Here is a 15,919-nt window from a genome sequence, read left to right on the forward strand (position 1 = left end):
TATCATCATCATCATCAACATCATTATCATCATCCCAAAAGTAAACCTTGGCTTTGTCTTCTTATGTAAGGGACACCATTTTACTGTTCCATTGTGTTTAATGGGACTTGAGCACCGATGGCTTTTGGTATCCATAGGGGATCCTTGAACCAACCCCAGCAGATACCGAAGGCCCACTGTACTTTCTATTGTCTTTAAACCAGTCTATCCATAAATTACTACAGGTATTGCTTATTCCCGGGGTTCAGTTCATCACTTACAATACCAGCCCCTCCTCCAACCTGATGCTCTCCAGAATTCTTGACTCCAACTCTCACAATCCCTTACCACTGACCATACTGGTTGGGACCGATGGAAACTGTAGTTAAAAACATTTGGATTACTTTGTCCTGGGAAAGGTTAATATATCATCAGTCAGCTTCTACACCAGTAGCATGTGCTGGGAGGGAGGGGAAGGAGGAGGAACCTTAAAAGGTGTAGAAAGGGCTGTCTCCTCACAAAGGAGAACAATGTTCCTTAGAGCCATCTGTCCAAAGAGGCATTACTGGTTGCATTTTGTTTATATAGCTGTTTATATACTTCTTTCACAAAGAAAAAACAGACTTGAGACATCTCCCCCAACATTTTTTCTCTCTCTCACACACACACACACACCCTTAACCAATCCTAACACAACTTACATTTCATGTTTAGAATTAAGCGCCTCCTTTCATATTCCAGAGAACATCAGCAAGCAGACAGCTTGAGATATCTGAGTAACATTCACCCTAGTCACACGCAAACACTGTACCCTCACACCAACCTATTCCTGTATTATTAATAGATAAACTGCAGCTGAACCTCTCAGAACCTCCCTTGACACTAGATTTTTTGCCTGGGTGACTTCATTATTGCTAGGTTTCACTCACTTCAGATATCCCAAGTTCCCTATTCATTCCTTCTTCCCCATGACATTAATCCCAATGCCAGCAGCAGACACTGAACACACACATGGCAGATTCTGTGGCTTACTTTGTACACTGGACTTTCTCCTGGGCTTGGATTCCAGACTGTATTAAAGTTCCCTGTTCGCTCTTGCTTTCTGCTGCCACAAAAAAGGAAAAGAAAAGAATGTGGGCTGCATGCTTTAGACTTTACCTATGAGATGCTGATTCTCAGATGTGAAACATTAGGGCTTTCCAAGGAAATGTCCTAAGACATGTCCTAAGATCTTACATCCTCGGCAGCTGAGAACAGTATAACAGTCGGAGCACAGAATTGAAAACATGAAAAAGGCCTGACTTGTAGCTGCTTCTCAACTACTTTTCAGCTCCTTTTGCTTGGAAAACAGCACTATTATTTGACTTGCTTGAGAAGAAAACATGCCACACTGCCAATGGATTCATCTGGTGAAGTACAAAGCTGGAGTAACAGCCCCCAGAGAGAGTTCCTACTAGGTATTGTTAAAGTGGTTTAGTTAGTTGGAGGCAGGGTTGAAAAGAAATAGCCCCAGTACTCTAGCTGTTACTGACTCTCCTTTTCACTTTTTTAATTTGGTTAGTTTGTTGCCTGTGGTTATCTGCAAATTCTGTGCTGTGGTTTCTGACAGTTGCTGTCAGCTGACTACCTTAAGACAAAGCCACTACAGGTCTCCAGAGCCAGAACAGGACTAAGGAACTGTTGAGTCCTCTGTGGAATCATGAGATGGAACAATCTTGTCTGACTCAATCAGCTAATAGTTAGGACCTCTGTTTCTGTGCTATTCCCTATCTGTACCCCAACCATATCTGGTTATAGGGCAGCTCTTGTGAGTAGTTCTCCTACCCTCACAGTGAGGTCTCCACACAGGACCCATTTCGATGTAGATGGCGGTGATCATGGTTGAGGCAACCCTCATTTCGATGTACAATGAGGATGGGAAAGTAGAGAGCATCCTGGTAAGGAGGAGGATCTTCCTCCTCCACAGTGACTTGACTGGACAGGCGGGTCTGCTCAGTTGGGCAGCTCTGTTCATTTAGGCTCCCACTCCGGCTTTGCCAAAGACAGCTGCGTCGTGAGCCATAGAGGCGCCCAAGTGAGAAACGGCTGCTGCTAAAAGGGATTCTGGGGCTGCCATTGCAAATACTGAGGGCGCTGCGGGAGAAAATAGATGAGCTGCTCATAGTCCTGTGACACTGCTCACAGTTTTGTCTGTAGCTCCCATAGCGGCAGGAGGAGTAAGTAGTACAGCCAGACAATCCTACCAAGTCCATGAGGACAGCTTCTGAGTAGCTGGGCACGAGCTGCTGATTGGATCGGATGTGCCACTCTAGCTCAGTACTATCGACAGTGTTGACCCTTGGCATCCTCCGGCAGAAAGGACGTTCTTCAGCTGGAGTTACTGCCACATAATCAAACCCAAAGAGCTTCTCTACATGGTAGTGGACAAAAGAAGTGCGATACTCATTCAAGACTCGCAAGGGCCAGGACAAAGTTAAGAGAGCAGCTACCCAGAAGATGTAGTGGGAAACATACCAAGGAAGGTTGTCTGGGTCTGAGAAGGCCACCATATACTCTTTAAAGTCCACATTCTTGAGATGCATGCCTTCCCTTGCCTCCATGTAGTCATCCAATCCCTCATTCTCTGTGAAGAAGCGTGCCCTCTGAGTCAAATAAGAATTCTCCGACTCCACATTGGCAAAACTGAAGCACTTGGTGAAGCGAAGCCGGGTGGCTGGGAAATTCTCCAGGTCAATCAGGTCCTTTGAGATGTCCTTCACCCCACAGTTAGAATAGTCAAACTCTGCTTCTGCCACATGGGTGTTGACCCTCTCATGATACACTTGGGTGGTGGTATAAGCATCCCCATTGCGGTAGCGGGTGACCTGGCGAGTCCTCCTGACATAATGATAGCTGATGGCTTTCCACCAGATGCATGGCGTGGCCTGCTGCATCCTCTGGACACGTTCATGCACGCTTTCCACATCCACTTTGTACTGGAGTTCATTGCGGGTGTAGCAATGCCAGCATTCTACCAGATAAACCACATAGAGCATCACAAGGAAGGCCAAGGGGATGTAGACATAACCGTTAGAGCATGGACTGTCATGGTACATCATGGACTTCCCCTTGTAGGCACTATCGAATGTCAGCCGGGTCACCTTAGTCACATGGCACCAGGTCATGGCTCCCATACAGCCATACATGAGGAGGGAGAGAACCAGGCACTTCCAGTGTGACTCCCTACAGAGTGACTTGCTCAGAGACTGTTTTACTGGTCGCTGCTGCTCCAGGTAGTGAGAGGAAGCCAAGGAGAGAAGAGAAGAGAGAGAGGGGAAAAACGTTAATATACAATGAGAAAAGGGAAAGCCACAAAGCTACATTACCACCTTATTTAACATTGGCTAGAGAATGAATCACAGGCGGCACCCCCTGAGGCTTGAAATCTCACTCAGAGGCTACACAGGGTAAATCCTCTCAGCTGGCAGGCAAGAGGACCAGGAGGCCTGGCAGATGTGTGTTATGTGTGTTTGTTTCCCAGGGCTCATACTGCATATCCTCCAGTTACTGCTGAAGAAAACCTATGCCTGCTCCTTTTTATCTATAGACTGTCACATTCCTTTCCCAAGTGCTTATGAAATGTGGACTGAGGGCATGTTTGTCTGGTCTGCAAGCTATGAACATATGCTCATCCTCTGTCAGTCTGAATGAAGCAGTTGTGTGGCTGTTCCGTTAACTATGGCCCTGTCTGCACAGGCCAAATAAACCAGTCTCCCCCCTCCTCTTGGTAGGGAGTGTGGACAACACAGAGCCCAATTCCAAGTCTGTCATGAACAGTCTGGACAAAATCTGGCATGTTCGGCTCCAAATCTGGGGTATACCCGTCTTAAAACAGAGTAAGAATACTCCCTTGCTTGTGATGCTGTTTGAAATGCGTCCCCCTGTTCTGCCTTGTGCAGCCACCACCACAGCAACTCACTCACTTTGAGGCCAGAACAAAATGCCTAGCCATATGATCAATGATGATGCCTCATTCTGATCTCAGGATTGGGCAACCTGCTGCCACACCAGGCAGAGCAGTAGTTCATGCATGAGAAGAGCTACCCAATGTCACAACAGAAGGCTCTAGGTAACAGGAGGGGGTGGAGGTCAGGACAACTTCAGGATTAGGATATTCCAGGCTGCCCCCAAGGTATTCTGGCCCATGCAGACACCTTCCTCACATCTTGCAATAGGATGGAAGAGAATCCCTCATTCTCTCTTCTACCCTACCCCCTGCGTACAGCGTCCCTATTACTGGATGGTTAAAATATGGCAGTTACTGTTAGTCCAATGTTGTTCCCTGCTACTGTAGGCCTGACTCCCTGACTTCCTTCCCTGAGCTAAGTGGAAAAATCTTCCACCCAGGAGTCAAGGCCAGTTACTAATATTTATGAAATCCAGTATGTTCACCTGCCAAGACTACTTATGATTCCTTGCTCCTCTATAAGAGTAAGGCAGTCAGATGAGAATTAAATACTCCTATGTTTTTATTATCCACAATCTAGGTTGCTAACAGTACTAACAGGAAAATTTACCTGGAGCTAGCTAAGACTTTTTTTTCCTTTTTTTATTTTGCTCATAACACCTACCTTCATGAGACTAGAATCATAAAAGTTGAACCTTCTGCTATTAGGAACAGATAATCAAAACACTGTCAACAGATAATCATCCAGCCTGTTTAAAGACCTTCAAAGAAGGAGAATCCACCACACTCTGAAGCAGCATGTTCCACTACTGAAGAGCTCTTACCATCAGGAGGTTCTGCCTAATGTTTAGGTGCACCCTCTTTCCCTGTAGTTTATTTTGCCTACGTGTAGTACCTTTCACATGTACCATTGTCAAGCTAGGTGTCCCCTATCCTATATCTATGCATTTCATTTTTTTTCTGCCTAAGTGCAGTACCTTACATTTGTTCCTGTTGAAATTCATTTTGTTAGTTTTGGCCCAGCTCTCTAATCTGTTGAGGTTATTTTGAATTCTGATCCTGTCATCTGGGATAGTAGCTACCCCTTCTAATTTGGTGTCATCTGCAGATTTGATAAGCATGCCCTCTATTCCCTCACCCAAGTCATTTATAAAGATAGTGAATAGCCCTGGGTCCAGGACAAAACCCTTTGGCGTCCCACTAGTCATGTCTTTCCAGGATGAAGAAAAGCCATTGGTGAGCATGCTTTGGGTTCCCTTGGTCAACCAATTACAAATCCACCTAATAGTAGCATCGTCTAATCTACATTTTACTAACTTGTTTGCAAGAATATCAAAGGGATCTTGTTATATACAAACAAGAAAGGACCTGGTATCTCTGGGTAGGCAATATGGTGTCTTCCAGATGTTTTGGACTACAATTCCTATAATATTTGACCAATGCTGGTGCTGTCTGGGATTTATGAGAGCTGAAATTTCAAACAGCAACCTGGATGGCTGGTAGTAAGACAGTAATTCCACATCATTCTCCAACACCTAGTGTTCAAAGCGGGAGATATAAATATTATTATTATTATTATTATTATTATTATGTATTCAGAGAAAGAGGTCTCCTATTGGGAACCAAGGGCACTGTAGATCCCTGATATGTTAGGACAGTGGTCCCCAAACTGTGCTCTTTAAGGGATTTTGGACTTTAGCTCCCAGAGTCCCAGACTATTGGCCAACATGGCTGAAGCTTCTGTTCAAAATCTCTTAAAGAGCACAGTTTAGGGACCGCTGTGTTAGGGGATGTTTTCTACCCATAATTGCAAGAGGCAAGAGACATAACCCTGAGAGATAAGTAACATGCAATCATAAGGCTGCAGTCAGAGGCCTAAACTAAATTGCTAGTCCAAACGGTATACCCACTAAATCAATTCTACTTAAGTAAGTATAGACTTAACTGTGGATCTACTTCATTAGCAGATAGCAACTGGATTTAGGCCAGAGTTTTCAACCTTTTGAGCTTCTGATAGAAGGAACACAATTTAGAAAGGGTAAGAAGGCTGAAACTATTTCTGTTCTTGTCCTTCTCTCTGCACAGCACAACCTCATATAATTTCAAGTACTGGAGACAACAAATATTGCACACTGAATAGGCAATTTGGATCTCTTTAAATTTTAGCTGTATTCACAGTCCAAAATGTGTCCTTTAGACTAAAATGTTCCAGTGGTATAAATAACTCTTCTTGGCACAAGCGAAATTCCTGCACTTACACATCTAGGATTCAAAATACAGTAAGAATCTAAAACACCAAAAATGTGGTTTAAATTTAAAAATAAAACTTATTTGTTTTAGCTCTACCAATACGCTGCTGATAAAACTACAGGTGACTAAAATGGAAATGCATTACAAAGCACAGTTCTTCTCCTGCTTGGATGCTGCCAGTTCTATTTTTGTACATCTCACATTTTGTAAGAGAGACTCTATTATAGACTAGCTGGCTTTGCTTTATAAATTTTCTACTTTAGCAGGCTGCAAGGAAGCGGCTTTTCTACCGGTGCAGCTGTTTGTCCTCAGGGCCATTAACAATGTTTCCCTAGAAGGACCTGTTTGTATCCAAATTCTTGGATGAACAGTTGTAAAACAGAATTGATAAGTTTGCTTTTAATGATTTCCCATGCTAGGAAGGGAGAACTGTTGAAAAGGGTAGCCTCTGGTACTTTTTAACTATGTAGAAGAAAAACATAAATGTGAGCAAATATGCAGAACATACTATACAGTGATGGGCATGCTGGCTGCGGGATTCATTATTATTATTATTATTATTATTATTATTATTATTAACCTTTATTTATAAAGCGCTGTAAATTTACACAGCGCTGTACATACAATCTTTTTAATTGGACGGTTCCCTGCCCTCAGGCTTACAATCTAAAAAGATATCCCAAAAGATAGCACTTCCATGCTCTGATCAATGGCCATTGTCATGTTGTGCCTCTCCTTGAAGAAATATTGGGAAGATGACCAACTTGACTGCAGTCACTACAGCAACCACTATAAGGGGCTTCCTTCTCTCTCCCTCCCAGAAACAGGTTTTTCTACAATTGTCAGTAGTCTTATAGACAACCCAGAACCCTAGACTGTGGTCAGAAGACCAGGAACTGCTGAGGAGTTGCACTGTCTCTCTGCCACCAATAATATACTTCACGCCGGCTTTAATTTGTTGTTGTGTGCCTTCAAGTTATTTCCAACATAAGGCAACCTTAAAGCAAACCTATCACTGGGTTTTCTTGGCAAGATTTGTTCAGAGACAGGGTTGCTTTTGCCTTTCCTTGAGGCTGAGAGAATGTGGTTTGCCCATGGTCACCCAGTGAGTTTCCATGGCTGCGTTTCGAACCCTGTTCTCCAGAGTCGTAGTCCAATACTCAAACTACTATACCACACTGACTCACATGACTATTTAATTAGAGGTCTATAAATGTACATTTTAAAGTATTTCCATAAACACAAAAGATACTAAGAGCCAAGCAAGGCCTTCCCTAACTGGATAGTAAAACAATACAGTCATTTCAATTGAACAGAGCAGGATCTGGGATTTGTACTCTAAAATAGGTTGCCTTTCATCCTGATACTGGATGCTAGATTCCTGGCCCAGGCACAAACTAGAACATCCAACAGAAAGATGGAAGGCATGGGAAGAGCAATGGCTCGACGGAAACACAATGCCCCTTCCCGTTTCTCTGTTTTCACATTTCTAGCATTGTTTGTTTTTTAGAGTGTCTTGTGCATTTTAACAAGCCAGACTGCCAGGTGTCACAGCTACCATTAACCCTCACCATCAACACAAAATAAGAGCAGCCTCTAGGGCTGTGTTAATTATATCTCCAGGCAACATCCTGCTCCCAGAAAGCAAGTGGCTGTCTCTGTGGTTGATGAAGATTTGCTTCGTACCAGAAAGTGCAGTGAGAGAGAGGATTAAGCAGATGGAGAAGGTGAGAGAGCACTTTGCACGAGTGGATGAACAAATATGTGTGGAGTACTGCTGACTGACTCAGGCCGCCCTCAGTACCAACTATAACTCTGTTGGAAGAAGTACACACAACAGCTAAGCTAGACTCCCCACCACCACCTGCCCACTCTTTTTCCTCTCTTATTATCATCATCATGGGATACTAATACATCTGTGCCATTGTTTCTCTCTAGCTTTTCCAGTTCCTGTGTTTCTGAGAACAGCATGTGCTCTTCAACCTAGCAAGTCCCCCTGGTTTCCTAGAGAGGCACAATAGGGTCAGTGCATCAGCTTGTACATTGTGCCTAAGATATGCAGCTGCCTATCAGTCCCGTAGGCTTAGTTCTTTGCAATAGCCCATAACAGTTTCCCATCTCCTTATGTGTCTACTTCCGAGCTGCCTGCATCTGAAAGGTTCAGTTTTTCTTATCCAAAATGCTTGGTAGCAGAAATGTTTTGGATTTTGGCTTTCTTCAGATTTTGGAATATATACGTATGCATAACAAGATACATTGGAGATGAGACCCAAGCCGAAACATGAAATTCATTTATGTTTTGTGTGCACCATATGCACATAAACTGAAGATAATTTTATACATAATATTTTTAATAATTTTCTGCATGAAACAAAGTTTGTGTACATTGAACCATCAGAAAGCAAAAGTATCATTATTTCAGTCACCCATGTGGACAATTTTGGATTTTGGAGTATTTCAGATTTCAGAATTCCAGATAAGAGAGACTCAACCTGTACTGCTTTACTCTATAACATAAATGAATAATTTTCACTATGATTCATTCTTTCAGTCACAGAAGGAGGAAATTTCTGCTGCAGAATCAAAGCTAAAAAGCCAAATCACTGTGAATTCCAAGATAGAAGTGAAAGCTGATGAGGGATATCCTGTTTGTACATGCAGACTAAAAGGCTGCAGAGAGAGGAAAAATGTCAATACACAGAGGGTTTGTTGAAAGCTTGGAAACTAAAGAGGACTTAGATCAAAATGTTGTGCTCAAGAGACTCAGGTTCTGTGCCTTACGCATCGCCCTGTGCTAGCATGATCTTCCTATTGCCCTCCTCCCCATCACTCCCCACCCCAAACTTCTTTCTTTCTGTCTGTAAGTCCAGTCTTTCCAAAACAGTCTATTTTCTTTTTTTCTAAAAGTCTAATTATTGCAAAATATTTAACTGCATGTATGCTATCATTATAATTTCTAGCGCTATTTTCAATGTATAGTGTACATTATAATTATAATTCATCAGATCCTGTAAAACTATCCAATTTACTGCATTTTCCTGATGAATTATCTACATAATTTATTCTTAAGGCTTTCTTGCCTGTACACACACAGCCCTTGAAAGTACATTTTAAAATGTACTCTTTCTGCAAAGAAGCAACAATGCCTTATCTACTGAAAAACAGCCTTAAGACCCCTGTGAACAATTAGGGAAAACAAGCACATCTGTGGAAAGCATTTTTTTATTCAGTCAAACACTTTCTAATGAATCACTGCTGTACTGGCTCAGGTCATATTGGAGGCATGGGTAGTAAATATTAAGTTCCACATTCACCATCCAAAAATATATTGTCAAACAGCCCTTCTCATGAAGCATTCTGGCAGTTTGTTGCCAGAAAATTTGGAACCTTAATCCTAGAAAGAAGAGGCAAGGTGATGTTGGGATATGATATTCCTTTGAATTCCTACACACAGGTGGAAAGAATAGGCAATGGGTTGCAAATTAATCCATTGGCAGCCATATCGAGATCATGCTTTCCAGAGGTCTGATTTAGAGAGGAAACTGCTTTACACCAAACCAAACCAATGGTCGATCTCAGGAGTTTCCAACTTTAGGTGCCTGCACCCCCAGGAGGTGTGAGACGGCATTTTTTAAAATGCAATTTGTTCACCTGCAGTATTGTATGTCGTTCAAAAATTAGAAATTAGATTTCTTCATCTTCAGATGTAATATTACAGTACTAGTTTTGTAGGGGGTCTGAACATAAATCAAACATTTTCTAGGGGGGGCATAGAAAAGGTCGGGGACCACTGGTCTATCTAAATACTGTCTGGAAAGGGTAACTATGCCCTCCAGATGTTTTTGGAATGCAGCTCATTTACTTGCTCAGCACTGGCTTTGCTGGCAAGGGCTGATAGAAACTGTAGATCAAAAACATCTGGCAAGCTACAATTGCTTCCCCTAGGACTAAACAAAGTGGCTTTCCAGGGTTTTAAATTAGTTTTTCCACCCAGTAATAGCTGCTAGGCAGGGATTAAACAAAGGATTTTTAAAAAAGAAAACAAGAATAAATAAATAAATTGATATCATGTGCTTTACTGGTGAGCCAATGCCCTTTTCCTTATAAATTAACTGGGAAGTGATGCAAACATAATAGTTAGTTCTCCTTCAAAAAACAAAATCTCAGACAGGATCTAATAGTGTCCCCTTTCCTTCAAATCACCCCAGAAAATGCTATGCTTTAAGCAGGCTTGTAAATATTGGATCTGTTCTGAATGTTAGGCTCTTTCTAAGGAAACTACCGTACATTATACATAAAGCTAAAACTGTCAGTGGTCCTCAAGAGGTAGTGCTGCTTCTTTGCAAAGAGAGTGATGCCTTTTGGTGGATTAAGTGATGGTGCGAGTGGACATGTCGACATGGCGCTAAGAACTAGGTTTAAATTAAGAATTTGTTACACAGTATTTAGGGGCCATTCACACTACATTATACATCAGATCAGAAACTGTTTTAGAAGTGGGTTGTTCCCACTGGCACCGGTTTTTGCACACCCAGATTGGGGTTTTGCACACCCGACCCAGGGCAAATCCCCCTCAGCGTGGGTTTTCTGATATTGGGTTTGTTCCCGTTTCTTTTTAGAAAACCCAGTTCTTCCATGGTGTTGGCCAATGAGAACAATGATCGGGTTATTTAGGGGGAGGGATAAAGGTCAGAGGGTGTGCAGTGGGTAGAACATGCCTTCCCTCTTGCACCGGTCGCTTTGCAAGCAGCTTTTTAAATTTTATTTTTAATTTTCTGATGGAATATGCAAATGCTTGTGATAACATTTGCTAACTGCAGCCAAAATAAATGTTTTGCTCAGATGTTGCTGGGTCCAGGTTATATAATATTGTTACTTTCCTTGATCTCTTCACTATATTCCTGTTGATGTATCCTAGAATTACATTCACTTTTTTGGCTGTCAGATCACATTGTTGACTCATGTTTAGCTTGCATTCTAATAAGACCCAAAGAACTTTTGCTTGAGTCCTGTTGCCTTGCCAGTTGGTGATAATTCCGTAGTTGTGAATTTTTCCTGCCCAAAAGTAGTAAATTTATCTCTTTTGAGACCCATTTGCCAGTCTGTGAAAGTCATTTTGAATCCTGATCCTGACCTGCAAGTATTAGATATTTTTTGGTTTTAATTATAATTGATTTAATAATTTTTTAAGGGGGGGGGAGGAATTTTGATGTACAATGTATTGTATTTTATTGCTGTTAGCCGCCCCTATTGACCTCAAGGGGCGGGATATAAATAAATAAATATATTATTATTATTATTATTAATATTATTATTATTATTGATACTCTTTCCATCACTCTATTCCATCATAGAAGTCATATTTAAAGAATGTTTAAACAACGTTGGGCCTGGGACACAACTCTAAGGCACCCCACTAGTCACTTCCCTCAGGATGAAGAGGAACCATACAGCTGTGCACTTTTTGGCTTCAATCCATCAATCACTTACAAATCTCCCCAACAGGAGCATGTCCAGCCCACATTTTACCAGCTTGCCCACAAGAATGTCATGGGGGACCTTGTCAAAAACCTTACTGAAACAAGGTATACTACTTCCAAAACATTCCCCTTTTCTACCAAAGTTTCTAACTCTATCAGAAACAGGTAAGATTAGTCTAGAATGACTCTGTTAGTAAGGATCAAATCCAAAATAGCTGATCACTTTGTTGGCCCCTTCATCTACCTTATAAGGAAACAGTCTGCAAGGCTAGTGAGAAATTTGTTGGTCCTTACGTTCTCATCAGAGTTTGACTTCCAACAACTGTCAGGGTGGTTGAAGTCTCCCATTACTACTATATCTCTCCTTCTGAATGTTTTAGGAGGGCATCATCCAAATCTTCAGTCTGGCTTTGGAACCCTATGGTAGACCGTCACACTGATAGCACTGTTCTTTCTCTCTGTTTCAATTTATAAAATTTAACTTCTTAACCAAATGTTCTCAGATTGTCTGCCATGCTTTAAGTCATGGATCTACTCACAGCTGTACATGTTCCTGACACATAATGCTTCTCTCCTACTTGGAATAGGTTATATGCCTCTCTTACTACATTCCAATTATGAGATTCATTCCAGTATATTAAGTCACATTTGCCTTCCTGTTCAAGTTCAGCTTTAAGAGTTCATGTTTATGTTTTTATTTTATTTTTTACCTCCCACTGTCTGTGTATTAGCGAACAGACATTAAACCATAAGTAATCTATCCATCTGCTTCTTTGATGTTGTTTTTCTGCCCACAGGTGGATTTTTGCACTCTTGCCATCATTCCCCAACTATCATTGAAGCTATCATTCCCAGTACTTGCTGTTGCCCTGCCCTCTAGAATACTGTTTCCCTCCTTTAAAGAGCTCAGTTTAAAGGGTTGGGAGACCCTTAGCAAATATGTTTCTAGCAGCCACTGTGAGGTGCAACCCATCTTTTGCCAGAAGTCATTCTTCATTGAATGCTGAGGCTATGGTCCAAGATGCCAAACATTTCCCAACGGCACCACTTGCAGAGTCAATCTTTTGCTTCCAATATTATCTCTCTTTCCCTTCAACAGGAAGGAGTGATAAAATAACAACCTGTGCTCCAAGGTCCTTCAGCTGCCTACTGAAAACCTTATAGTCTTCGCAATATATTGAAGTCTGTATCTTGCAATACCAATTGTTCCCTCATGGATCAAAGAGAGAAGGCAACTGTCAGTGGTCTTGATAAGTCTTATTAGCCTTTCTGTTACATTATGGCTGCTTCGGGTCTCTTTGGAGGTATGCTGTTGAAATGATGCATGCATCCTAAGAATCCGGAAGCTGCACCAAAGCTGCACTCCAGTGCTTAGGAATGGAGTGTGGCTTTGGCGCGACCTCCGGACTCTTAGGACCCATGCATCATTTAAATAGCATACCTCCAAATACTCTGTCAGACCACTGCCTCTGTTCTTCTCAGCAGGAATTGGCCTACAACCACTACACATCTCTTCTTCCTCTAGGAACTAACAGGAACCCTTCTTGCCACAGAACCTTTCAAGGCCATCTCCACTCTTTCTGAAATTCTTGTCACTTTTCTTCTGATCCCACTGTTACTCTGGCAAAATTAAAATCACAAAAAGAGTTTCAGAAGCAGTTGATCGGAGTTTCTCTTTCATCCATCAGCCTAAATAAAGGATAACTGAAGTGCAGAGTCAATGCTTAAATGTCTGTGGAGGATTGTAGAAAAAGCAGAAAATACATTATGGGTTTTCCCACCCCTGCATTAATTCCTCTGCAAATATGTTGCAATAGCAGCAACTTGATGTTGACAATGAAAGGCACATCCCAAGAGGGCCCCTGGGCAGCACCTTCCTCTCAGCTTCATATTTCTATTTTTCTGTTTCCTCATGTTATTTTTCATTTCTGCCTCCCTGTAGGTTTTAACCACGAGGGATCCAAGCTCTAGTAACTAACTACAATGAATTAAGCAGCTTTTCCAGTTACATCAGAAGAAAATGAGGTTTCAGAATTGTTTTGTACTGGTACAACACCAGTGACAGTAGAACTTCTCAACTAATTGAGTTTATTTATTTACTATCCTTATTATACAAGTTGCAATTATACATCCAATTACTCATGTTACCCAGTTGCATTCATATAAAAATGATAACTCTAGTTCTAAGTAAAATCTGTCAACAAATATGGAAAACAAAACAATGACCCACAGATTGGAAACACTCAATATACATTCCCACCCCCAGCAAAGGGGACACAGGAATTGCAGCAACCATAGGGCCATTGCATTAATTTACCATGCGAGCAAAGTGATGCTCCAAATTCTACAACATAGACTTTTACCATACATGGAGCAAGAAATGCCACATGTTCCAATTTGGATTCAAGAAAGGGAGAGGCACCAGGGACCATATAGCACACATATGTTGGATAATGGAGCACACCAAAGTTTTTAAAAAGAAAAGTACTCTGTGCTTTATAAATTATAGCAAAGCCTTTGACTGTATAGATCATGGATAACTATGGATCACTCTAAAAAAACATGTGCTACAGCATTTGATTTTCCTGATGCATAACCTGTACTCAGGGCAAGAGTCTACTGTTAGGACAGGAAACAGAGGAACAGAATACTTTCCAATCAGTTAGGGGTCAGGCAAGGCTGCATCTTATCACCCTATCTGTTTAATTTGTATGCTGAAAATATCATATATAAAGTAGGACTACACTCAAAGAAAGGGGGTGTAAAAATTGGAAATACTTTTGGGAAAGGAAAATAAACAATTTGCAGAAGACACCATACAACTAGTAGAAAATAGCAAATTTGAAACAATAACTGAAAACAGTTTTTTAAAATGTGTGCAAGTTTGCAGTTGAATAGTAAGAAAACAAAAATAATGACCACAGGTGACCTACATAACTTTAAATTAGACTATGACGATTTTCCATGCTTTGGCTCAATAAGAAACCAGAATAGAGAATGCAATCAAGAAACCAGAAGACTAGGACCTGGAAGGGCAGTTATGAAGAAACTAGACAAAGTGTAAAGATATATAATTGAATACCAAATTCAGGTTTGCACATGTCATCATATTTCCCATCTCTATGTATGCCTGTGAAAGCTGAACAGTGAAGAAAGTAGACAGGAAAATAATAGATTGATTTGTCATGTTGTGGTGGAAATTCCTTTTTGAAATACGTATAAAAACTATAGAAAGATGGAGTCACCTTTGTCAGCCAGAGAGATAGTTTTTAAATAAAGGCTTGGAGTTACTAGAGCAAAGGAATAGTGAGTGCATCTTGACCTAGATGGAAGCTGGCACCAGTAGAAAGACATAACTACTGAGATAAGGATACATAGTAGACATTCAGAAGCAAGGTTAGAAGGGAAAGCCACTGAATTCCTACAGGAGGGGGTAAGGCGTGATGATGCAGTTTTAATGTATGCATGTATTTCTGTTCTGATTGTAAGAATTCTGTATGTTTAAATTGTAATTAGCCAATCAGGTGTATTGAAGAAGCCTCTTTGTCTTGAATAATATAAAAAGAGCCATTTTGTCTTGTTCGGGGTTCTCAGCTTTTGGAACTTGAATTCCACTGAGTTCAATGTTTTCCTTTGTCGACAAATGGAAATAAACTTATGGATTTTCAATTATTAGGTCCTCTTGCTAATCCTTTTGCTCTGCTAATCCTAGAAATCTAAGTTTCCTGAAATTTCTGTTACAATGTAACATTAGAGAAGAGTTCTGCAGACACCGTGAACTGCTAAAGATTCTAGAGCAGATAATTAAACAGAGAGTCTGGGAACATCTAGAAGGCAATGCCATAATCACAAAAAGTCAACATGGGTTTCAGAGAAACAAGTCATGCCAGACAAATCTAATCTCTTTTTTTGATAAAATTACCAGCTTGGTAGATGAAGGGAATGCTGTGGATATAGTATATCTTGATTTCAAGGTTCCCCATGACATTCTTGCAAACATGTTAGTAAAATGTGGGCTAGACAAGGTAATTGTTACATGGATTTGTAATTGGTAGTCCAGCCAAACACAAAGGGTGTCATCCTGGAGAGAAGTGACCAGTGGGGTCCCACAGGGTTCTGTTCTGGACCCAGTGCTATTCAACATCTTTATCAATGACATGGATGACAGAATTGGGGATATACTTATCAAATTTTCAGATGACACCAAACTGGGAGGAGTAGGATCAAAATTCAAAATGACCCAAATAGACGAGAAAGCTGGGCC

At 41.2% G+C, this 15,919-nt stretch overlaps 1 protein-coding gene across 6 annotated transcripts in view; it reads right to left on the minus strand.

Annotated features, from left to right (window-relative positions):
* Positions 1-15,919, minus strand: part of TMEM151B (transmembrane protein 151B) — a 34,647-nt gene that overhangs the window by 10,041 nt on the left and 8,687 nt on the right. For 2 of the 6 annotated variants that reach the window (XR_006101436.1, XR_006101437.1), the window contains exon 2: positions 1,012-3,242. Coding sequence is in view for 1 of the 6 variants with exons in the window: in XM_042445760.1 (XP_042301694.1) it covers positions 1,806-3,242 (1,437 nt within the window). In the remaining 5 variants the exon portion in view is untranslated. Of the gene's footprint in view, positions 1-146; positions 3,243-15,919 lie in introns of those variants that run through there. The other 4 variants (XR_006101439.1, XR_006101440.1, XR_006101438.1 and 1 more) reach the window with 4 other exon arrangements.

Source organism: Sceloporus undulatus, chromosome 1 (assembly GCF_019175285.1).
Source record: "Sceloporus undulatus isolate JIND9_A2432 ecotype Alabama chromosome 1, SceUnd_v1.1, whole genome shotgun sequence".
In the NCBI taxonomy this organism is placed as follows: domain Eukaryota; kingdom Metazoa; phylum Chordata; class Lepidosauria; order Squamata; family Phrynosomatidae; genus Sceloporus; species Sceloporus undulatus.